Raw genomic sequence first — 24,532 nt, 5'->3', positions numbered from 1 at the left:
GAGTACAGATTTCAATGTTATTCTTGGAGTTCCTATCTCTAAGCATATATTGTATCGGATCTAAGTTACTATATTGAATTCTAATTCTAAATTCTTATTGAATTCTAATAATTACTGTCTTAATATACTTAAAAATTAATATATATCTTTTAATAGATATATTTGATTCAAATATTTCATCATTGACAATATACGTGATTTGCATTACAGATGGTGTGCACATTAAAGGAATAATAAACAGTCCTCATCACGGACAGCGTTTGCATCGAACGGGAAGCGTAGACACTTTATCGCCCTGCGAATCCATCGCCTCGGATGATTTAATGTTAGATTATGACGGCAGCGACGCGAGCTCCTACGAGGAACAGCAACGGTTAGCATTAAGCAATATAATTTTTAATAGCCAGCTCGGCTGTAAAATTAAACGTTGCCATAAAACGATTTTCTGTGGAATCAAATTATTATCATCTGTCTTCCTTTTTCTTTCAGATTAAATTCCAATCCCGCGTTGCACGAGCTCGATGACGCCACTATAATTTCCGAGTTGGAAGCTCAGGGCGAGGAAGTGATGAGGCAATGGAGTTCGTTGCTGAATACCGCGCATATGGAGGAGGCGAATTCCAATTCCGCCAACAATAATTCCGTCAACAGCGCGACCGGTAACAATAACAACCAGGCCGCCACCGAATCCGGGTGTGTATTCGCATTTTTCGCTACCCTTCATGCTTGCGTTGCTGTCGAAACGTAATACTTCGTGATGCATGATGCTTCTTCGGGAATGATTAACGAAACGTTACCGTGGTCAGGTTTACAACGCGTAACGTACTTGCAAATGATATGTAGATTATGCAAAGATGTTCCTCCCCTCCGATCGGGGTAAGGGAATACCTAATACTGCTTTCTCGTCGATGTTATTATATTTTATATACATAAAATCCGGTAAAGTACAATTATCTCATTTCCGTTTTTGTAGTGCTTTTTCGTTTTGTATTGCTTCTTAGATATTGCAATTGCAACATCGTTCTACTCCTTTTACGTCTTGAACGAATCTGTACATTAGTATATACCTGCATCAATCATTTTTATTTTCCTAGTTACGTAATATCAATTATAACTTTGAATGCACAATTTTCGTTAATTTTAACGCTTTTATAGCAAAGTTCTCAAATAGAGACTGCGATACAGTGCAGAAACTGTAGCTTTAATTAGAAACTGTAAATTGTGTAGGAAAATTGAAAGAGTACCTGGTCAATGCTGTAACATAGTTCATTAGTCGATAAAGTATGCATACTGTGCGAAGAAGGGAGACAAAGGATGTGTCATCCAACCATTAAATTGATGTATATCCGCTGTCTGTGTCCACCGTAGCTATAAGCCACACTCTTAAACTTCGATCAGTATGACCTTTCGAATCTTTTGTATATCATTTCTTTCATGTACAAAAAATTCGGCAAAGGTGAATACTAAATATTAAAATACCATATGTTATAAGAAATGAGGTGGGAGCATTTATATATTTTTAGTATTAATTAAAGCCGATGTTTTATCTCAGAGAAAATTGCGCCTTTTGCATTTTCTGAACTTTTAATATCTTGAAAAACTCGACAGTATCTCTTGGGTATTCGTGTTTTTTAATTTACTGCGCGCAATATTATAATATATCCCGGACTTCTTTCTTTTTACAATATGATTAGATTTCGCTCAGTTGAATAACAATTTAATAAGAGTCTTGGAGAGGAAGTGTCATACAATATCCCTTTAATTGTTTTCATATCCTATACACACCACGTACCATTGTAGATATGATATATATGCAATTTTACAATTTTAATCCGCATTCTAAAACGATATTAAACTTCAACGAAGAACCGCAGAAATCATTAAGGACATCGCGCGGGGAGATTGCACGCGTTAAGCTCCGTCTTCTCTATCTCTTAATTGAGAGGAGCGATTTTCCGTATCGGAGCATGAAGTTATTTTAGAGGCAACATTTCGGATCGCGATATCACACGCAATAACGATCGCGAGTCGCGTATAAGTTTCGAGCACGTCATGGCCACACGCGCATAACAGCCTACTCTCTTTCACATCGCTAATTCCTTTTTAGCTTTCTCAGCGAACGAGAAAAGAAGTGTGCACCTTGTGAAGTATATGTTAGACTTGCTCTCCATCGAATTCCCGTCCTGATCCCTGTCCTCGATCTCGACTGATCCTAATCGACATTCTTGAAGCTTTCGTCAAGACGCGGCATCGCGTACTCGTCTGTTTCGTCAGCCCGTTTTCGTTCTGCTCTTCATTAACGGTGATAACCATTAGCCGGCCTCAATGTGTGCGGTCGTATAGAGAGAAAACCAGATAGCATTAAATATTTCCTTCTGCAAATTGAACAATGCCGATATACGTAGGTCTATAGAGAAGAAATGTATAGTCGTTTACAAGAGTACATTGATTCACTGCTAGTACGTGATATTTTCGAGAATGGGAAATTTTCCTCTTTATGAAAATATTACGAATTCTCGGTAATGTGTATCAGTCGGACTCTTGCGTATCCAATCGTGTTTTATTCCTCCCTATGAAGCTTTACGTACGAAACGTTATATATACGTTGTTGTTCCTCTTTGCTTATACAAAGTAAACGAAACAAATAAACATACTCACACACATCCGCCACAGAAGACGCCACAATTCAGCGACAGTATTCTGTGTTCTAGCGCGCTAATAAAACGGGTGAAGCAATTGCAAATTCCCGATGAGGACTCCGCGGGTGGAGACTACTACCAGCTGACATACCCTAACTAGCGAGCGGGGTCCGCCGGTCCTCCTTTGAATGTCGACTAGGCAAAACCGATAACCGCACGCAGCCGATTACTGAGACACAGTAATAATAACACACGGACGCGGACTTAACGCGTGAATGGTCGCGTCTTGTTAAAAGAAAAAAAAATAAGAAAAAAAAAGAAATTAAAATGAACTCGTCGCAAGTTTCTCGAGATGCTGATGGTCGGAAGGTGTATGGGTTTCGCGAGACAAGACGAAATAATTCATCGCGGAGAGAGAATGAGGAGAAAACGATGTTTTACTTGCCACATGATGCTCGTGGCGCGACCATCCACGAGTTAAAGACAGATATTGTCAAGATTGAGAGAGAAAAAGAAATGGATGATTGAGAGAGAATCCGAGCGATGTTAATGATAACATGTGTGGTGTTGCAACTGGGAAATCTAGCGGCTGGCTATGATACTGCGTCTGTGACTTTTGCTTAGGGTATGGCTAAATGAAAGAAAAGGGAGTGACATGTCGTGAAAAGTTGTTTTCAATATTTATTGCGTTTCCAAGTTTATTCCAAAGTTAGAATAGTTCAATGAGTCTTTTTAAATTTTTAAAGGATAATCGCATCGCGATAATTGTTACTTAATATACCTTAAGTACATTCTCTTACGCGCAAGTCCTCTAGTCTAATAATTTTATACAGTAACGTTAATACCTGTAGGTATATTTTTCTAATCTTTTAACAGACTTCGTGTAATTATCATTCGTTTTAAAAACTTGTGCTGTGTTACGTGTCCTTCTTGTTTCGAGAGAGAAGTATTAATTTCTCTCCCAAGAAAAATATTAATATATACAAGTAATAACATAATCAGCTATCCCATCCCGCCCAATTTCTTAAACCGAACATAGATGGGAAAAGATGCTACCTCAAAAGTTCTCCCGCGAGATCGATCGGTCTCGTTAATTTACTCCTTTTCTTTTTTCTTAAGAGAAGTATAGCTTAACGTGATTTCACGATACAAGGCATCAGGTAATTTCTTCGAGATTACACAGCGCGTTCTTATTACAATCGCAAAGTATACAATTCTCTCAAGTATAATCGAGGTGTAGTCGAAGCGTAGTGCCGAACAGAGAGTAACCCGCCGACACGTGTAAACCGTTCGCCGTTTACAAGTCGTCTCGCTGCGTCCCGGTTACAATGCTGCGAGGACTCGCTTTGAGTGCAAAGCGATCCTCCGTACGGAGGAGTTTGCGCGGCTCTCAGCGGTGTACCCGGCACTAAGCGAGCGCGTCTGGTGGCGTGGGTGATAGAGATTATTTTTCTAATTTCGTATTTTTCCAATAACGATGGTCGAGCAGGCCAAGTCCTTCCAAAATTGTCGTCCTTCCAAAAATCGTCGGCGGTTCAACGCTGGTTCCCAATCCCGAGTAGATGCACTCTAGTCCTCATTCTAGTCCTCCCAACGGCCGTCGTTTTTAAACGGTAACCATTGATACTATTTAATACGTATTACAGATACGTGGCGCAAAGGGTAGTCGTTTTAACACCCGCTACCAAATAGCTATTAATTAATCGTATACTCGTGGCATTATAGAGAGCTTGTTAGGTGTAACCGCGTGGTGTAAACGCCGTGGTGTAGCTTCGTAGAAGAGAGTTGATGAACGAATAATCGACTCAATGTTACCCTTCCCTCCTTCTTTTGCCTCCCTTCGAATTTACCGTGAAGGAGAGAACAATGCAACTTTAAGCTGATATACGCGTTTAACAATTACGTGATAACATTGCATTCCGTTAGTTTAAATAAATAATTCAATTAAATAATTAAATTCGGAGCAATCAGTTTTACGATCGTTTGCGACTGTCAACGGTCTTCGATCTTTCGGTTTTGGATATCCGCCGTTACAGTAAAGATGCATGTTCTCTTCGGTCTCTCGTCCACAAAATGTGTTTCTTCCCTGCCGTACGCGGAAATACCGTTATCTCGTATCTTCGATTCCTAACATGAGCGAAATACGATCGTACGATCGTGAATTCGATCCTTCTTTGAACGGATTTCATTCCCTCCCCAGAAAATAAAGCAGACTGATGCGCTTATATAGATACTTGTCTCAACGGTACGCGCTTAAGTTACACACTGGATTGTGGAACGAGGAAAAGAAATGGGCAATGTACCGCGATTACCGACACGCAATGATGACACGTATTAACGCAACGTACATACACTTATACTTAGCATAGTACTTACGAGAAATATATTGCTACTATCTTGGGCTTTAAATGGCAGCTCGTTGAAGCGGCCTCCTCCCGCTTCTTCCTCGCGCAGAGAGTCCCTCCTCTCTTGCATTTGCCCTTTACCTTCTTTGGCTTGAACCTACGCTTGAACTCTTATACTTCCGAACTCTCCGTTGTGGCCAAAAAGAGATCAGCGCGATTCGACAACGGCATTCTAGTATCCAACGTATCTCTAACGATATCCAGAAAGTCAGTCTCCTCAGGTGAACTTATCGGTCCTTTCTAAAATTGAATTAGCGACATTGGCCGCCGTCGTGCCGAACTATATTTCCGTCTACGCTTATATTCGCGAGTATTTATATCCGCAAGCGTGTACTCAAGTGTATCCGTAATTTGTAAGGATGGGCAACGCAAGGGAGAGAGAGAGAGAGAGAAAGAGGGAAAGAGAGAAAAGAGTGTGCGGTGTAGCGCCGACCAGTTCTAGAAGACGGAAATACGACGGCATTAATCATGACTGTGTATCGTACTTTTGTCTTCCTCGTATACGTACTATTGTAAGCATATATATCGATCTCCTCCATTGCATTATTAAAACACACATTATTAAACACACTTCCTCTCGTGGGACTACTTGTTTTCTCTTTTTTTCATTTTATCTCCATCCGCGGTGCGGAAACGAGATTTAATAGGTATTTAGACCCGAAGACCCAGTTACGGAGATTGGATTTGGGTCAGTCGGAGGGTTGCTAACGTTAACTAGGAGCAAGCTCCTGATGCGACCTTGGCTGTTGCATAAAAAAAAAAGAAAAAATAAAAGACCGCGGTTTAATTTGCTCAACCGTGTAAACCGGTTTCCCCGGGTATGACGGACTCGTACCCACGTGGACGACCGAATACAGCGGCGTCGGTGCTCGTTCAAGGTTGAAAGATGAACGGAACGTGGGGTTGGATTGATATTGGCGGATCAATTGCGTTTCCGCCTTCGTTTGTACGCAGAGAATCAAAGGTAACCGCGGAAGCCAATCGGCACGACATCGTCGAAGACGTCGAGGGCCGAGAGCCAAACGGTGCGATTTCCTCGTTAATCAGAGCGTTACCAGTTAGCCGCGGGACGGTATTTTTCTGCTCCTCCTTCGTCGTTGGCGCGGATCTTCCAGTGCTTTTGAATTTTTTCTCGCGATGAAATGTTTACGCTCTTGAAGAGAAGCTTTGCTCGACAATGGAAAAAAAGAAAGAATAGGCTCTAATAGGCCCCGCGAGATGATCCGATCTGTTTCTTTGATGATTTTCTCCCTTCGTGTTCCGATGGAACAGTTCGTGTCTTGTAGAGAAGCGCCATACGACAACAATATAATTCCTTCTTGAAGAGAAACGGGCGAGCATGTAGCAATTTTCATTTTCAAAGGTGTTGCTCTCTCGGATAAGTCGCGCTCGCCGTAGCGTAAACGACTTATACGATGTAACTTCCTCGCGCGGTTCTACTGCGTAACGGTGAACTCTTTCGGTCTATTTACTAAAACCTCTCTCAGCGATAACTAGCCGCGGTCGACGACAGTAAATAGTGCCGCCGATGATCCTCGATCGAGTCGTTTGCATATTCCAAGGCTGCTAAATAAATCGAGGAAAGTGCGAATAAATCTGTCCCTTTATCGCCGCTTTCAAATGAATTAGCTAAATGAATTTACGGTAACGATAAACGTTCGCGTATAAAAAACGAACAATAGTACTGAATACGTCTTGGAAGGCATTGCGAGATCGGCCCTTCATTATCCGTGGCGTTTATTGCGGAACGTGAGCAGACGGCAAAGACTCAGCGGGTGCTCGACGAAAGGGAAAGAGAGGAATTCCCTGAGGGTGCGGGGATTCCGTGTAGACTGTTCGCGAGAGAACCGAGAAGTGCGTGCTCACCGTCGGGAACGAAAAACCTCGCGGAGTCTCATAAATCCCAGATTCTCGCCACCGGAGCCAAGTCGGCGGAAAATCGTGCCAGGGGTCGAAGGGGCGAGAGAGAGTGGCTAGGAGGGTAGACGATGCGACGGCTGTAGACCGTGGTTTTAAGGGCCAAGGAACGGCCGGCTGCAGGAGTATTGATCGTTTACCTCGCCGAAGACGGGTTCTTATTTTCACAGTCGGTTCATAAATTGCTTTCTCGACAAAAAGGTGGACCTTCTGGGATTCTGTTGAAACGAAACCGTGTTTTGACGAGCGGAAATATCTGTCGACGATTTTCTCGATATCGTATTTAGTTGATGACCAGGCACTCGAGTCACGAAATTTATTCGTATATTAAATCGATGTTGTCTGACCGGGTCAGGTCGCATTATTTCTTAATTATATGTATATGTAAGGAGATGCGGCACGACCTAGTCAGACAGTATCGATTTAATATACAAGTCAATTTTCTGTACATTGAAAAGCTATTTACTGCCTCAAGTGGAGCTAGTCATTGACCTAGCTAACATCAATTTTAGCGGATCACAGCTGTCCAATTAGGACTGACAGTTGATGGAATATTCATTGCGTTGCACCTAATTGAGTTGGACGAGAATAGCATGGATTTAATAATTTATTACTCCTTTATCGCGTTAATTTCTTTACGCTTCTCACAGTAAATCTATCTGTAGCAAATTCCTGCACTGTTAAATTAGTGTCAAATTATACTCAATTTGAGTCATTTTTAACCATTTCTATAAAACGCCACTGCTCCTACTCAATATGTTGTCAACTTAATTAAACCAATCGAGTTAAAATAATAAATTTCGATACACATGGTAGTTAGTAATAACAAAATATTATTTGACTCAAAATATTAGTTTAAATTTTATTTTTTTATATTTAACAGCGTGGTGATATTCGTTAGCTACGAAATCCCAACTGGGAAATGAAATTTCACTTCAAACGTAAGTGTATAACAAGCGCAAAACGATACAGCCAGGAAAAAGAAAAAGGAAGTCGGAAAACTTTCGACGACGAGTTTGGAAGTCAAGGTATCCCACGGGGAAGATCGGTATCGTTAACTCCGGGTATCGTGATAGTTCCCGCAGCTTTTTGCATTATCACCCCCACCGTCCTTGCGCTCGCTTCCTCCCCGCTGTCTGCAGCTGTTCCCCGAGCTGTTCCCCCTACCGTTCTTCCCTACCTCTCTCCGACTTCTCTTTCTCCTCTCTGCTCGTAGTGCACCGCGACGATATCGAACCGCGGCTCGTCGCCGTAGTGCGAGGTGCGCACGCGTTCCCGGTGTATGTCCCCTCGCCGAAGGGTTATCCTTCGTGATCCTGATTCCGTGTCTACCTGCCGGTGACCGCCGCAGGTCACTCCGGAGTCCGGCGTCGCGGTCCCCCTTCGGAACGCCGTCGAATCTCTCGCGCACGGGGGGCTTTCTTCGTGTGGCGTCATCGCGCTCGCGAGGGAGTCCCTCCTCGACGACGACGACGAGGAGGAGACCGTCCGCTCCTAGATACAACGCCTTAGCGAGCGGACGCCTCGCGTGACGCGCGAACCGGGTCTCCTGGACGCGAATAAGTGATCGCTCCGCTCCGAAAAAAATCCGCTTGACGTGCGTGCATGTGCATGTGTGTGTGTTGATCCAGTGGGTCGTGGGACAGTCGCGGGAGCTCTCGTTTCGCGGTACCGCCGGGAAGCGCGAATCCTTGATCCCGGCCTGCCGCGAATTATGCGAGGGGACGTAGCGTGACGTTGAGTTCGGCCAAGTCCAGGTAGAGAAAAGGCGAAGCTCGGTCCCCTCTTCCTTTGTTCGCGACGCCGTTTTTCCGTGCCGTGTTCTTGGCCCTTATCGCCTCTCCCCCAGCGTCGTCGCTGTCACGTGAATCTTTCCAGTCCGAGATAGCGCGACGATACGACGAAGGTGTACCGCGTTATGCCGCCGCCGCGAGGCCGCGGTCGTATATTTAACCGCATGGCATTAAGATTCGCAGTTTATTAATAGTCGCGTAAAATATAAACTCTCCGAGTCTCTCCGAGGGATAAATCGATTATAAGCGGATTAACAAAAACTCCCCCGGTCCGTTTTAGAGATGCCGAAATTGCGCCGCGCGCGAAAGCTTCGATTCGATTCATTTAGCTCGTGACAGGACAGCTTGATTTCCTCCTAGAATTAAAACATGGATTAACTATGGATCTATTGAAAGAGCAACATATTCGGATTTTTTAAAAGAAACAGAGGTATAAAATAATTACACTCAGTTCGGTAATCGTTCAGTTCGTTGAAACGTGCACTCTAGCAGAAAAATAGCAGGCACTCCGGCAGAGATTTCGGTATAGGATAACTTTCACTCGGCGGAATGACTCAACTCCTTCCGAGTCCGGGTCTGGGATTGTTATGAAAATGAAGTGGAGAAAAAAGAGAGACGAGTGGAAGCGCTAACGAGCGAATTACGTCGGAGAGACGCGATAAATTACGGGAGGGAGCGGGAGGATACGGCGAGATAAATAAATTATCCTCGTTTCGAGAAACTAATTAAACAGAGGCGTAATTTTCCGGCGCGCTTAACTACCGCGTTCGATAATTTACAGCGCAAATAACCTGCGGCGTGTCGAAAGGAGAGGGGAAAAAAAGCCTCATTAGTCAACCCGCAAAATATTGCGTTACCGCTACCCGAGCGGCGATCTAGATCGCGATCCGTGTATCACGCTCGCTGGATTTCTATTTTTCTTTTTCCTCCCTCCCGCGCGAGTCCCGCGCGGCCTTTTTCTCCCCCGTTCACCTGTCCGTCCAGGTCCAGGTTTCCGTTTACGTTTTACGGGTTTCGTTGTTCCGTTGCAGCTTTATTCGCGAGCGTCATCAGCGAGCGGACGTACTCCTGTACATCAAAGAAACCGCTCGAGTTCGCGTGACTTCGCGCGAGGATTGCGAAACGCACACGCGTAATTCGCGTCTCGGGAAAGTGATCGCGGCAACTGCATGTCTGCCGAATTACTCATCGTCGCGGAGGCATGGCACTTCGCTTCTGACCCTGCCGCGTGTTCTCTCCTTCTTCTTGCCCCCCCCGTCGACGGTAAAACCGCGACGCATTCCGTCCCGTCCCGGCTAAATATGCCCGTCCGTGCTCCATCCTCTATTTACATTGTCCCGTTCCTGCGGGTGAAGCTGACCGGCGCAGCGGACCGTTTAGCGATACGATAAACGCGACCGCTCTCGAGGATATCCCCCGCGAGGAAACCAACTCCTGTTCTTACTCAAGCCAACATTGAGAGCTCCCGGGAAGGCTGGACGGGGTCCTCGCGCTGAGAGAGACTCGTTAAACGCGCGGCCAATGACCGGCGCGCGATCGCCAGGAGGTGACGGACGATCCGGTTGAGGAAACCGGGCCGAGGATGGCCTCCTCGTCGACCGAGGCGTCGAAGGGCGCCCGGAGGCGCACCACCGGCCTGCCGACGCGCGTCCGCGTCCCCGCGAGCCTGGAGAACGGCACCGAGGATGGACGCGACGACTCCGGCCTCTCGTCCGAGAGCTCGACGCCCACGAACGGATCGCCGCCACCGCGGCAGCCCAGGGCGCCGAGCAACGGCCGGATCACCTCCACGGGCATCGGCGTCGCGGCCTCCTCCTCCTCTGCCGCGGCCTCCTCGCGAGCCAAGAATAGTCCCGGAAGGTAGTGCCTCTCACTCTGCCTCTCCCTTTGGGAAGAGCTCAGGCTCTTCCCTCAGATGTTTCCGAGTAGCGTAGGAGAGATGCGAGATAGCGAGGAAGCGCGGAAGATTAGGTGCCGCACGCTCGTTTTCTTTTTTTTATTGGGATAGCGTGACTGCGATGAGAATTCTGATAATGCGCGAATACGCTACTTCCTGTTGGCTCCCCGCTGGGTTACATTTGCTCGCAGAAAGCTCTCGCTGCTTGTTATTTATGTACGACACGTGCAATCCTCGTTTCTACATGTAATTTATTTCTTCGAGATGCGGCACGATTAATTATCATCCGTTCCGTCAAATCGTCACGCTCCTTTTTATTCTATTTTAGAGAATAGCATGGGATAGATGAAGATAACGAATGAATTGATCAGGTTACGTCTCTGCGTAGCTGGCAGACCATTTTTAGGATTTCGGTATAATTGCTGGAAGCACCGACTCTTCCCCCACAGAAGTTGTATAGGTCCCCCCCTCCTATAGAGCTGCAGTTCAAGGAGAATTCCGGCGATTATAATAAAACGCGTGGAAATACATGGATTTCGCTGTTCTTGTTTCAGAATCGGAAGTGACAGGATGTCAAGGCTGTTACGCAGCAGATCGGGAACGGAATCGCCGCGTTCGTTAGACAACATGCGAAACCGTCAAGTTTCTAGTCCTATGAGAACGTCGGGAAGCGTAAGTCACGATCCTGCGCTCGAATCAAACTCGATTTATCGGAAGCGATTATATCTTATATCGTATATCCCGCTGATTGCAGGTGTCATCCTCGTGCGTCGATTCCGGAGACGAGGCCAGCCTCAGGATAGACCGCGGCACGTATCAGTACATGTTCCAGGACATCGTCTCCATAAAGACGATGCTCCTGAAACTCAAGCGAGTCCTTCAGGAGGTACGACGCGTGCATAACGCACGCTTGGCATTTTCACCTTCGCCAGAATTTTGCACGTCGTTTCTCGCGATTATCGTTCCCGTATAAATGTGTTTCGCGCGTTTTGCACGCGGTGCTGAAGCAACTTGAGAGTACGCTCGAGCTCGCCTTCGGCTCGCGCCGCACAGACGTCGTTCAACCGCAAGCGTTATATTCCGTTACTGTACACGGTGCCTTTATGTTTTTTTGCTCATTTTATTAACACGATCTTTTTTATTTTTCATTTTTGTCGTCGTCCTTCCTGATTTTGCGTCTCAAGTCAGGAGAGAACGATTTGACGAGGGTACGTTGCATTGATTTTCTTTATACTTTATACACATTTTATCACTAATTTACGTCATCTTATTTGCATGCATATGTGTGTATTTATTTCGTTATTTTACCTACACGGGATCGAGTAAAAATTACGCACATGAAAGTCGCAATTACGAAAAAAGAAATATGTGAAAATTATAATTACAAGAAGAAATTACAAGACAAAAAGTACATGAAAGTTGCAAGAAGTAGATTTAATCCTCTCGCTGTAACATTATTTTACTCGGTCCTGAACAATGAATTATTGCCAACGCTAAAGATAAATGTACAAGCTACTAATATCTGATATTGATTTGTTAGACGGAAACTCTCAACCCATTCGATAATCCGAAGGTGAGTGTACGTCACGTCCTATAAAAGGAATTTGCTCGAAAAGTAAATCTAAAATAACTGCTCAATAATTGAGGGTACGTTAAGTTAGATTAAAAATGACGTTGTCGATATCGCAGAATGGCCTCTTCTGTAACCTGAACGAGGATGGAGGTAACACGATCGACGTGAGTACGTCACCAGGCAGCGGCGGTAGCAGTATCGCGGACGAACTGGCGGATTTAAGGAGGCAGGTGGTGTTCCTTCAGGGGCAGGTGGAAGACCGAGATCGTACGATACAAGTGCGGGATCGTACCATCGAGCTACTTGAGGTAAATAACGAGGTAAATCTCACTCGCGATTTAATCGTACCGCTCTGTACCGCGAAAAGCTCGCTCCGACGGAGGTTCTTCTGATCGGTAATCGTTATCGAGCGAAGCGAATTGCTCAAGGAATGACAATCGCATATTGATCCTCGCAGCTCCAGATGTCGAAGCTTCAAGGCCCTAAGAACGGCGACGTTCAAAGCTGTACTCTGCCGACGCGCAACAACAACGTCTCCTCCGTGGACACTTCTAACGCCGCCACGCAAACGGAGAAGGTATTGTTCCCTCACCTGATCGAATCTTTCGATTCGTTTATTCTTACCTTACGCCGTTTCGATTCTTTCTTTGTATTGGTACGATCGTAATAGCCGCTCTTGTTTCGCGCGATTGCATTTGGTCATTCGTTGCTACTATTAATGTTATCTTATCGCCGCGCTCTCGATTAAAAGGAAATTGTTTGATTGCGTTTGTAGACACGTCCAGTATCGGCGGGACCCTCGCTCCTACAGTCACTCCCGCAGGACGGTGTTATGGGGCCTCTCGTTAGGTGAGAATTTGTCCTTTTTTATTATATATAACTCTTATTACACGCTTAATCATAATCTTCATTCAACATACATTATTTCATGCGATTAATACCATCATTGGTCATCAAAAGTTACATTTACACGAATTGCGCTTATACTACTGACACAATCGCGTTTTAAATATTTTCTCTATCATATGTGCATCATAAAATAATAATGTTCTTTTTGCTGCTCTGGTCCCGCCCTTTGCTCGGGTGATTCCACGCGATGCAGCTTCAGGATCGGGAAGGTAGAGTGCGTCAGTCTGTGTGACTTGCTATTGGGATATGTACTCCTCTCTGCATTTAATGTCCTCATATTCATGCACCTCTTCTATTTTCGTGGCACTTGTTTGACAGTCCGTTGTTAATAATTGCGTTCGTATTTTGCATGGGAGTAATCTGACTTTTCATTTGCTTCTCAATTCCCGACTAATCGACCGAGACAAATTTCGTCAGAGCAGATTAATTTTAAGTTCCTGCATTTTGTTATAACAATTAATAAATTTAATCATTTTACGATATAACTAAAGTTTAGTAGCTTTATATTGTACATATACTCTTGTACCTCTTTTTTATTTGCGAAAGAAAATAATCGACTGATTGCATTTTCGAACGTGTCTAAAGGTCGAGAAGAGCCTAATTTTTTATTGTAAAAGTGATTTAGAGATAATCTTTAGCAATACGTATGTAAATTGTAGATTTTTGCTTGTCATTCACATTTATAAAACCAACGTTCCTGGCATGTTGTAATAACATACGTTTGTTTTCGTTTCAATATTAATTATTCAATGTCATAATTACACCTTGACATTCCCAATTCTTTGCGATAAAATACTCGATTTATAATCCGTAATGTTTCACGCTGCCTTGAATAGCCGTGTGCGGTGAGTCTTGAATTCTCTTTGTTTGATCAACTCAGAATTCTCGAATACGAACTTTTCCTTACTCTACGTTCTCCATCTTCGCGATTTACTTACACTGATAACTTGTCGTTTGCAGTTGGAGTGACTCGTCGGACCGTCAGCGACCATCACTGCTCTCCGAGCTTAACTCCGCCGGGAGCCATCGCAAGCCAATTGAACGTTTACCTCATACGCTAAGACTCCGTCAGGAACAGACCCCGACACGTCGCGTCAACTCGCACTCGAGAAGACACTCGTCGGAGTGCGTGTCCGGCTCGCCCACCAAGCCGAAGGACTATGCGAAACCACCGTGCGATTTGAACGAAGCGGAGCAACGCGACACCAAGATAGAAGGAAACACGGTCAAGTCCCTCATTCCGACACCTAGAAAACTGCGACTTTAACGACACATCAGTTATATTAATTTTCTTTGCGTATAGTAATGTTTCCTTTCGCTCCAGACGTCCGTGTCCTTGAAGTACAAAAAACTTCGTAAGACACACCGATCGCAGTCTTACAAACAAATCATTCGATTCGCTTGAGATATTTATAATTTTTCATTCAGTAGATCTAAACGCCTACATCGAGAACGAGTCTTCAATCGTTTTATATTATAAGTTGCAATAGCAACGATCGTTAGATCGTACGCCGATTGAAAAGCATTTAATTTATATAATTATTCGATCGTGTTTCTGCCAGGCGGTTTTCGACCGATTCGGACGTCCAAAACATCGTGAACGATCTTTCGTTACAGCTGCCCGTACTCGTAATTAGTTCTCTGCCACGGCATGACGTTCACGTTCTATGCGTTAACAGCGTCGTTTGTGTGTTAACGATGTCGTTTATGCGTTCGTCTGACATACCACCGTATTTATGTAACGTTATGCAGAGAGCATCGCGCAAAGTCATCTATTCCTGAGCGGGTATTTCGGGCGGCGTGTAATTCGTGCCCGCGCGCGTAATGGGTATGGGTACACTTAATTCGTTAATATTAACGATAAATTTCATTTCCTCACCTAAACGTGATCTCAAGTGCAAAATTAGGGATTAGCGAATTATCTGCATCACTAAATGGCGATCGCGCTTTATCTGTCGATCTGGCGATCGATTTGAGACCTGCGCTTTGTACAAGTGTGGAATCTTCCTCCGCACGATCTTATCTCGGCGGCCGGAAACGAAAGTCCTATATACATTTTTAGTTCGAATGAAACTTTAATTGCAATATTGATCAAGTGCAAGTAATTTTTGTAATATATATAATTTATTGTAAATATAAATGCAAGAAATTAATTTTAAGCGTAATATACAATTGCAATCGAGAAAATTAATCCAATTTTGCAAAGAGGTGAAATTTAGAATCCATCGATATATCCTTTGGACGCAAACGTACGTAACGTCTCAGAATCTATAATCTTTATGTACATACAAAAATCTGTTTTCTCGAGAAAGAAAGATTTTCTAAATACACGTTATTTATTACTGCGCGTTTATCGAGCAAATTTTCTCTTTACAGCTAGCTCGCTGTGTTCTAACAAAAATCAGACACGATTGATCATGGTTTAATAATTGTCACAAAAAGCGTTCGTGTTGTGATTCATTTGTTCTCGTCGTTCAAAGATATCACAAATACGTTTGGATAATTTTAAGAGTTGCACGGATGTAGCTCCAGTTTGTGAATACATCTCGTGACAAGTCGGATTACATACGATCGTAATTAGTGAAGTCAGGGTATACTATGTAAATTCCACACGTCGTTTTAATTTATTGTGTGCTTGGTTCGTACTTGGTGCTAGTAAGTTCGTATTCGATATTATAAATAAATTCATATATAATATTTAGACTCTCCTGTCTTTCGCGTAATCATACCGACTAGCAGTGCCAGGTAAACGTACTCACGAATAAGAAATGACGATTTTGAACGTATATCTGTAGTAGTGTACATAAAATAATATTCTAATGTATTTATTAACATTCTGCAGTATTATAGCAAAACATTTCACTGAAAATAAATACCTGGAAAATGACGGATGCCAGGAGAAACTAGATATTATATCATTGTATATTTATTTGTCCATATTTTTTTAATTTATATGCTGAGTAGACGCGAAAATAAGAACGGAGGGAAAATGAGAGAGTGAGAGAGTGAAGAAGAAAGAGAAATATATAATATATATAAATTATGAAATCTCATTAATTTTTTAAGAGATATATAATAAAACAAAATGTCAAGACTATAGGGAAATCTTAGCTTTTCCGCAGGATTATCTTCGCAAGATGCAGTCAAGTATTTATAGGAATGTACTGAGTAGTTCAAATCCACTTACTATTAATAACGAATACAAATTAATAGATCTGATATGGAATAAGTTAAATGGCAATTTTATTGGTATTACGAAATCGACATTGATGTTAATCGTCCGCCACGGCTGTTACAATCTCCGAAGAGCGAGCCTGCGACTAGTGCGAAACATTTCGAAAGCTGCAAAGCTGCAAATTTTGTCGCATCGTATAAAAGTTATGGCAAATAAAGAGCATACGTAACACAGTGATTACGTGTTTATTTTCCGCTATTACTGATATACTATTATTTTCACAAAAGTCGTAATGCAGATCGACTTGCACATCGATAAGCAAAGTTCTCTACGAGTTCATTGTTTTAAAGTTGCTTTGACGTAGCGAGATACACATTCTGTACTTTCCCTCCTCATAAATTGGTACGGCAAAAGCCTTGAATCGCGTATTATCAAACTGACGAGTGTCAACAATGAGTCTTGCTTTAATAGTAACTCTCTCTCTATCTATATATATAAGGACATTGTGTACATTCGTATAGGTACGTGCCAATATTCAATATACATATTTTTGTCGCGGTGGTGGCTGACAACGCAGTGTGTTCCAGGGTAGCTTAGTTGGTCTTACATTTAGGACGCAATGGGGGATCTGAGCGCCGTGCCGCAGGAGAAGAGTATGCGCATTTTCTATATATATAAATATATTACGTATCTAACGCAAAACGTGCCTCAAGTTCACCCGCCGTCAACCGGAAACAATCCTAACAGTCGTAGATCATCTTCTGGAACGTTTGGAACGCGGCGAGATTTACACGTGGGTCGGCACTCTCCTCCTGGCGATCAATCCCAACGGCGAGATCCTCACCGATAACATTTACGATCTGTCCGGAGCTCATGAATATGACAATATATGTGATGTGATGCACAAGGAAGTATCGCCTCACATATTCGCCGTGGCTGCCCGAGCGCGCTACAGAATAGTTCAGAATCTTGGGAAACCCAGCCAGGTAAATCCGACCATCCGCGAAGGATCGATTTGCATTATTCGTGCGCCGAATTGTCTTCCTCTGTCTTTTCAATTCGGAGCCGATACGAGCTCCAGGCGGTTCATTCAGAACTGTTAACAGAGGAGGACTTTAGTAAAGGAGGTCCTTAATTAATAACCGGTTGAGGAGTATATCGTGTACTCGAATTGAATATAACTCTCTCTGTGCGAGTTATCAACCGAATTGATTTTGTTCATTTATCCCGTTTTTCTCTGTATTCGCTACATAAGTACATTTGTGAATCATTCCCTGCGTTCTTCGCAAAGGTGATAGTCTTGAGTGGAGAGACCGGAACGGGAAAGACCTTCAACGCCTGGAAGGCGCTGAAATTCCTGACCAGAAGCATATCCCCCGACGCCCGTGAGAGGCGAGAGGTTTGCGGTATCGTGCGGAGGATCTCGGACGCCTGCCGTTTAATATCAGCCTTCACAACTGCGCCCACCGAGAGGAACGATGTCAGCTCGAGGCACGTGCAAGTTGTGTGGCTCGAGTACAAATTGGGCGGCATTTGCGGCGCGACGGTATCCTCCTACCTCCTGGAAAGGGACCGAGTCACGAGGGGCTGTTGCAATTTTCAGATTTTTGGTCAGGTGAAGGAGCGCCTCAGCTAGCCGCGCGAAATTTATTAACGTTTCCGTCAATCCGATCCTTTTGCTAAGCATCCTTTTGCGAAATCCACTTTAGATGATGACTGCGGTAGAGAGCATAGAGTTCGCCGACACCGCATTGTCGAGGGATAGGCAATACTTCATGCTGAGCGACTTGGATTCCCCGAGAGCGCGGGAGTTGCACGAGGCCGGCTACCGCGAGACCCTGAGGGCGATGGATATGCTAGGATTTACGGAGAATCAGAAGAAGGACATCTTTCTCGTTCTCTCCCTGCTCATTCACATGGGTGACATACAGTTCGAGCAGGAGGACGATCACTGCAGAATCAATACCTATGATCGACGTATGTAGATCAGCGACAATTATTCTACGTTGATAAGTCCACGTGGACAAATTGCGCGCGGCGGGAACGCTCCTCCTTTTGTTAATAAGCGGCGTAATAGCGAAAAGCAAAAGTTCAGCAGATATCACACGCGATTTTCAGAATCTAGAGAAGCTCTGAAGAACACATGCCGACTGGCCAGCGTCAATGAAGAGGATATCGTCGCGCTGCTCACGTCCACGTTGATAAATCCTCAAGGTACTCGGCGCCGACACAACGCGTGCCGACGTAATCTCAATACGAGCGATGCCTGTCGCTATCGGTTGCACAGCATCATCCGCCACTTGTACGATCTTCTATTCCAATGGCTGATCAACTCCGTGAACGAGATCCTGTCCGCTCGTTTATTCAGCGAACGATTGGGTATTAAAGATATATGTTTTCCTTGCATTATAGTAGCAATAGTAACGCATTTTAAACGATGAGAAAACGATATCCCGTTGTCCCGTAAGAAAAGATGTGATTTTTATCAATGCCGACCGATACTTCTCGCGCTTCAGGAATATTGGATATCTTCGGATTCGAGTGCTTTAATTCGAACGGCATCGAGCAATTTTCTGTTAATTATGTCAACGAGAGAGTGCAGCAGTATTTTGTGGAAAAGTACCTGGTGTCCCACCGGAATGAACTGGAAAAGGAAGGCCTCATCGGTGACGAGGAACCGTCAGAAATCGGGCGATCGTACGAAGATCGCTTGAACACGATCGAAAAATACTTGTTCACTACTCTAAACGATGTAAATGTTTCTTTTAGAGATGTAACAAACAAATATCTATTAGGAGCAGAGGAGTTAACGGTGAACATTTTCTCGTCGCAGATGTGTCTATCGACGGTTCCGAACAGCTGGTCCACGTTAATGCGCCAAGTGTGCGCTAAGAGTTGTCCCGTAACGAGGCGATTTTTGAACGTAAAGAATGAAAATTTCGTTGTACGGCATTACAGCGGTGCCGTGGAATATTCCGTTCGCGATCTGCTTTCGAAAAATACCGACAAGGTAAGCGAATAACAACCGGATAATGCAAAAAGTCTGTCGCCTTTTCAACAGACTCTTTGCATAGAATAAAGTTAAAAAGACTGAATTATTCTTTGAAAAGGAGATTGAACAAATTTTTTTCTAATAGTTATAATGCATTCGCAGATTCCGGACGAGATAATCGCGACGTTCAGCGTGAGTAGGAACAAATTTCTGTATTCCTTAATCAACAAAAGTAAGCCGTATCACGACGGAAAAGCGAAGAAACCTACGACGCTTTCTAAACTGCGATATAACGTGGACTTGTTGATAGAAGAGTTAAACAAATGTGACGCGCATTATGTTCGCTGCATTAAGCCACGGTATAGTATTTAACATTAGTACGTAATCGAGTTTACTTTTTTATGCAATAAAAAAAAATGCTCCCTGCAGGCGGATTAACATCCACGAGTGGAACCGAGACGAGCTTCGCAAGCAGTTGGCTGACACGGGTATTCTTGACGCTTTGCCCCTGGCCAGGTGTAGATATCCGATCCACTTTGTCTACAAAGATTTCCTCAGACGCTACAATAAGAAACGCGCGGGTAAAGATCTGAAAAAATTTTCAACGTTAAGTCTATATATATTCGCTAATTTGTTCCTCCGTAGAAACCTGCGATTTACGTACCGTTTGCAAAAACATACTGGAGTCATCCCGCCTAACAATGGATGACGATAACTCATCGGTTTATTACGGGAAACGTTTGATTTTCTTGAGAGAATCCATGTTTCTGCGATTAGAATCAGCCAGAAGGCGATATCGCGCCGAATGTGTCCAGAAGATAGAATCTTTTTGGATAAAGCACAGCAAGTATCTCTTTGCACGTATAAAGGAGTTCATATTTTCTTTATGTCGACCGCGTAAACTTTAGAGCGCAACGAAAACTCGATTTACTGAGAAAGATAAGCAGTGTAGAATAAAAAAAAAAAAGATAGAATATAACGCATGCACCAAGTTACTTAAATTTCGTTGTACAAGTCAACGTTTTTCGGTGAAGAGATTTTAATTCCATGTCGGAAGACAAATGATCTCGTCGTCATAGATTATAAGAAGAAATTCAAATTTGTTTTATTATCTTTGCGCAGATAAATATACGCAACAAAGTGTGGAGGCGGATGTTGCTGATGATGTTCGCACAATCGTTGACACAAATATTCGAAATAAGTTGATTGAGAATTCCCAATCAAAACGTGAACAAGTCGTGTCTATATTAGGAATAAACTTATACGTAAAAAAGCTAGCTATAATGCAGTCGCAAGATAGAAAAGATAATACGGCCAATAATGCTAATAAAGCAATCGTTACAGTCGATACTCGACACGAGAAATCCCAATTCGAGAAATCCTTGATGGAATATGAGAACGCTGTACCAATACAAGACATTCCGCGTGTCGTGCCAGGAGAGCTGGTGATAAAAATAGCAAGAAACACCGCATATGTATTGCATTGGTTGGATGGTGTAAATAAAGTGATAGATACAAAAAATAATAAACCCTCAATATTAGAACTGCTGCGAGAAGATCAGGATTACCAATCAGTTGATGTCAATTGCAGTAAAAAAATTCAATTACGAGATGCATCGCAAAAATCCTCAAATAGTAATAAGTTTCGTAATCGAAACAGATGTGAGAAGATTTCCGGATGTTATGACGAGGCAAGTAGCATTAATAATATAATATACTTTATATATGTTTATATATATATATATAAAACTCTTATTTAGAAGGAAGATATACACGTCATACAATACGGCAATTTTACGCTATTTTACAAAAATGGAATTTTAAGTCGACGCCGTCCGGCAAGGGTAAATATCGTAAATTGGAACTATGAAGAAAATTATAAAATTAACAAACGTGTTTTATTATCTTTTAGCTGCCAGTTAAAATACATACTGGTCTCAAGCATGTAATCAATACGGAGTTACCACAGGGTCTACAGGATTGTCTTTAAAAAGAAGATCTGTATAAATGTAACTCGTAAGATTTAGGAGAGTCCCCATACTCTCGCCGCACTGAGCATATATACACATATAAATAATTTTTACATAATTTATAAAATTAAAAAAAAATTTCATATAATTTAAGGTAAAAAGTTTACGCAGAAACTTTCAGGAACTTCTTTTGTCTCGACTGACGTGGAGAGGAATTCGCGTCATAGAAAATAAAAAAAGATTAACGAGATGCTAATAGAGAGATTGGCATCTAAAAATCATATAAACATAAAAGCAGTTTCGTGAAAGAGAAGCAATGACGATTTCTTTGAGTTTTAATTAATAGAAACGGTTTCTACAGCTATAATGAATACAAAATTAATAATTATGACAATACTCGCTGTACACGTAACTTTAAGACGTTCGGATAAAGTTTATATATTAGTCTTTATGCATCAATTACAGACAAACATTGGCCAAATTATAAAAGTCATAAGGTCCCTTCTTTTTATCTTTAATCCCAAGTAATCTGCGCGATGCGACTAGAGCGAGAGTGGCTTGAAAGTCGCTCCTTAGAATTTGATAATTAGCTCTTAAACTGACACGTCTTAAGTTATTGGGTGGAACCGGACGACCACCAGCGAACGCAAATCTGTAATCATATTTATATTATATAATAAAAATATTACGCATTTATGTAGCCATTTGCCTCGTTAATTTGATGATACGCACCTTATCTCGCGTCTCGGTCCTCTCAGGGTAGAATCCGGAAACGCCGTTTGTCGATCCCATAGCTTTCCGTTGTTAAGAAATGGTCTGACTTCAACGCATTTCATCTCGCCTCTAACGATGATGTTAAGAAATGGTCTGACTTTAACGTATTTCATCTTGCCTCTAACGATGATAGGCAGTGCGCTAGTTTTCTTCTTTCTTCTTTCTTTTGCATTATCATCACGATTAGCGAGTAAATAAGGTAATAACGAGTCTCCGTAATGTTCGATTAAAGGGGTGAGGTCCAAAGAAGGACCCTGCGATCTCACGAGGGCACAAACAGTTAACTGTAATAATTACAAGAAAATTAATATAGGAGCAACACCCACACACAGAGGGATTAGAATAATATAATATCGGTACTAACGGCTATTCGCTGCCAGATAATTGAACCAGAGGAGGCATAATAATATAAAATATTTTGTATGGAAAGCGTGTGTGCGGGCTCGTGTTGGAAAAATATAAAAGGCTGAATGCTCGCTAATAATTCCACCGACATTATCCTTTTCTTGTAGAGATCAATGCTTTCCGTTTCGCTCTTTAAAAGCACATTCTCCAATGTTGGTATATATCTAATTGGTTTATAAATATTCAAGGAATTAGTTTTTCATAAAAATATATTGAAAAAATGTGCAAGACTTTTTTAAAATTTCATATTACTTGTCGGCAATCGACGGCCAGCGAAGCATCAATTTGAGCACGCAATCTTTAAAGAGCACTTCTAAATTCGGATGTATGAAACTCTGACCCAACAGCAATTCCAGCAATAACTCCGTTAATTTATCCACCTTTGAGCGAACAAAAAGATTAAAGATATTTGCAAATATCTGGATACAATTTACAAGATGCGCATAATTATATTGTATTCGTTTACCGAAACTAAGTGATAGGGATAGACAGCTTCGCTGTTACTAGCAATGGCAATTATGAGTTGACACGTCCGCGTGGAAACACGTGTATATTGTGCATTATTTGAGATTACCATAGACCTAGCGATAGACATCAACTTGTCGACGACTCCTTCGTCGCCTAAATGCACGTTAGTAGCACAGTCATTAAGTAAGACCTGGCAATATAAAAAAAAACATTGTTTAATATTATTTAATAATAATAATAATAATATCAAAAGGTATTTTATATCAACATGTATATGTATTTCTCTGTACCTGAAAGGTCTTTTGTGAGCCATTAAATAAAGTTTTCAACGCACGTTTGGCATAATTATGACGCGCTTCTGTAAGCTTCTTATCACATATTTCAGATTCTAGAAAATAAGAAAAAAATGCAATCAAATTAAAAGATTGTAACGAAATTAGCAGCAATTTCAAATTGAGATTATGATTTATCAAATTCATATAAATTGAAAGACTGATAAATCATAAAAATGTGTTAACTTTTAAAGAACTTGCCTTGCAGAAACGGTACGTTGGTTTGCGACAGGCATACTGGATCATTCATTTGATTAGCGAGATTAACGACAGATTCGCTAGGTACATAAACTTTCGCTTCGGTATGATACTCCGGCATGGATTCTGACGCACCAAAAACCGGATCAGCATCACACAAGCTGGTGATTACCGCATTTACATCCATGGATGTCAGGCGTCTTCTTTTACTGTGTCTCAATCTCGTAACACATTTCTAAAGCGGAATGAGCAACATCATATGACAAACAGCGTTATAAGTATTACTCTATTAACCCTTCAAGGTCCTATGCCAATCTGAATAAAGGGTTAAGTGTCGAATAGGAATCTTATTGTATTTACATGTAGAATTTCTCGCAAGCGATAGGAAGCATCTTCGGATAATCTCTTTAAAAGTGGATCTGGCAACGGATGCATGCCTAGTTCCTCGCCGATGGTAGAGATCCATTCGGTGCTGAGCATGGCGTACTTCCTCAAATTATTGTCACCTGTAATACTGCTGGTACCTGCATCTTTGTTGTTGTTATTGACGAACGAGCTGCCGTATGCCATAGATGCTTGATTCAACAGCTCCTTCATGATCTCCGCTTCTTCGTGTCCACGCAACCTAACTGGAGCCTGTCAAATTTACGTGAATACTTCGATCAGCTGTATATAATACAAGCAAAAACAATGCTTTACAAATTATGCACGTCACATTCGAAAGTCGTAATACTTCTGAACGGAATTACCTTATCTTCACGAAATGTATCGCAGCGAATTCCATGCAGCGTCCACAATGATATTAAAAGAAATCTCGAGCTTGAATATAATTGCTCAGAAAATGCAGCTGCGCGGCACTTTATATTTTTTTGCGGTTAAAATAAAATAAATGTACACTTGGAGAGTTAGCGAGAGAGAGAGGAGAAATTATTGAGTCCAAGAGAGCTTCTGCTTAAGAGACTTTTGTACGTACAGGCCGGTATATTTTAATTCAATAGACGATAATAACAAACGTTTTCCTGAGATGATTATGTTCGATTACGCGACCTTTTGAGGTTAGGTTAGGCTAATGAATATCGAGCAAC

At 42.4% G+C, this 24,532-nt stretch overlaps 3 protein-coding genes across 13 annotated transcripts in view; 2 read left to right on the top strand and 1 right to left on the bottom strand.

The window, feature by feature from the left end:
- LOC139816332 (uncharacterized) overlaps nucleotides 1-16,545 on the top strand; it is a 39,031-nt gene extending 22,486 nt beyond the window's left edge. For 5 of the 10 annotated variants that reach the window (XM_071783771.1, XM_071783774.1, XM_071783775.1 and 2 more), the window contains 10 exons: nucleotides 211-373; nucleotides 490-693; nucleotides 11,206-11,323; nucleotides 11,406-11,537; nucleotides 11,836-11,859; nucleotides 12,192-12,224; nucleotides 12,341-12,544; nucleotides 12,682-12,801; nucleotides 13,000-13,073; nucleotides 14,094-16,545. In XM_071783771.1, the coding sequence (XP_071639872.1) occupies nucleotides 211-373; nucleotides 490-693; nucleotides 11,206-11,323; nucleotides 11,406-11,537; nucleotides 11,836-11,859; nucleotides 12,192-12,224; nucleotides 12,341-12,544; nucleotides 12,682-12,801; nucleotides 13,000-13,073; nucleotides 14,094-14,400 (1,379 nt within the window). In that variant the 3' untranslated portion in view covers nucleotides 14,401-16,545. The other 5 variants (XM_071783780.1, XM_071783772.1, XM_071783778.1 and 2 more) reach the window with 5 other exon arrangements.
- A 146-nt stretch (nucleotides 16,546-16,691) lies between these two features.
- On the top strand, nucleotides 16,692-21,970 carry LOC139816336 (myosin IB heavy chain). 2 transcript variants are annotated; one of them, XM_071783795.1, is made up of 13 exons: nucleotides 16,692-16,961; nucleotides 17,056-17,294; nucleotides 17,600-17,923; nucleotides 18,018-18,285; nucleotides 18,427-18,687; nucleotides 18,825-19,060; nucleotides 19,142-19,318; nucleotides 19,463-19,659; nucleotides 19,730-19,881; nucleotides 19,946-20,143; nucleotides 20,423-20,991; nucleotides 21,061-21,144; nucleotides 21,213-21,970. In XM_071783795.1, exons 1-13 carry the CDS (start codon nucleotides 16,928-16,930, stop codon nucleotides 21,288-21,290), a joined length of 2,817 nt encoding a protein of 938 aa, XP_071639896.1. In that variant the 5' UTR covers nucleotides 16,692-16,927; the 3' UTR covers nucleotides 21,291-21,970. The 2 variants fall into 2 exon arrangements, with proteins under 2 accessions (XP_071639896.1, XP_071639895.1); XM_071783794.1 differs by having other exon boundaries at nucleotides 21,061-21,970.
- LOC139816339 (uncharacterized) lies at nucleotides 21,588-24,531 on the bottom strand. Its single transcript, XM_071783800.1, has 9 exons — nucleotides 24,197-24,531; nucleotides 23,808-24,083; nucleotides 23,451-23,682; nucleotides 23,208-23,305; nucleotides 22,916-23,107; nucleotides 22,702-22,829; nucleotides 22,409-22,613; nucleotides 22,003-22,328; nucleotides 21,588-21,922 (listed from the first exon to the last, which is right to left on the bottom strand). The coding sequence occupies exons 2-9, from the start codon at nucleotides 24,042-24,044 to the stop codon at nucleotides 21,730-21,732; spliced, it is 1,611 nt and encodes a 536-aa protein (XP_071639901.1). The 5' UTR covers nucleotides 24,045-24,083; nucleotides 24,197-24,531; the 3' UTR covers nucleotides 21,588-21,729.
- Nucleotide 24,532: the final 1 nt, after the last annotated feature.

The sequence above is a fragment of the Temnothorax longispinosus genome, chromosome 7 (genome assembly GCF_030848805.1).
Source record: "Temnothorax longispinosus isolate EJ_2023e chromosome 7, Tlon_JGU_v1, whole genome shotgun sequence".
In the NCBI taxonomy this organism is placed as follows: Eukaryota; Metazoa; Arthropoda; class Insecta; order Hymenoptera; family Formicidae; genus Temnothorax; species Temnothorax longispinosus.
This window is presented reverse-complemented; position numbering and strand designations above follow the sequence as displayed.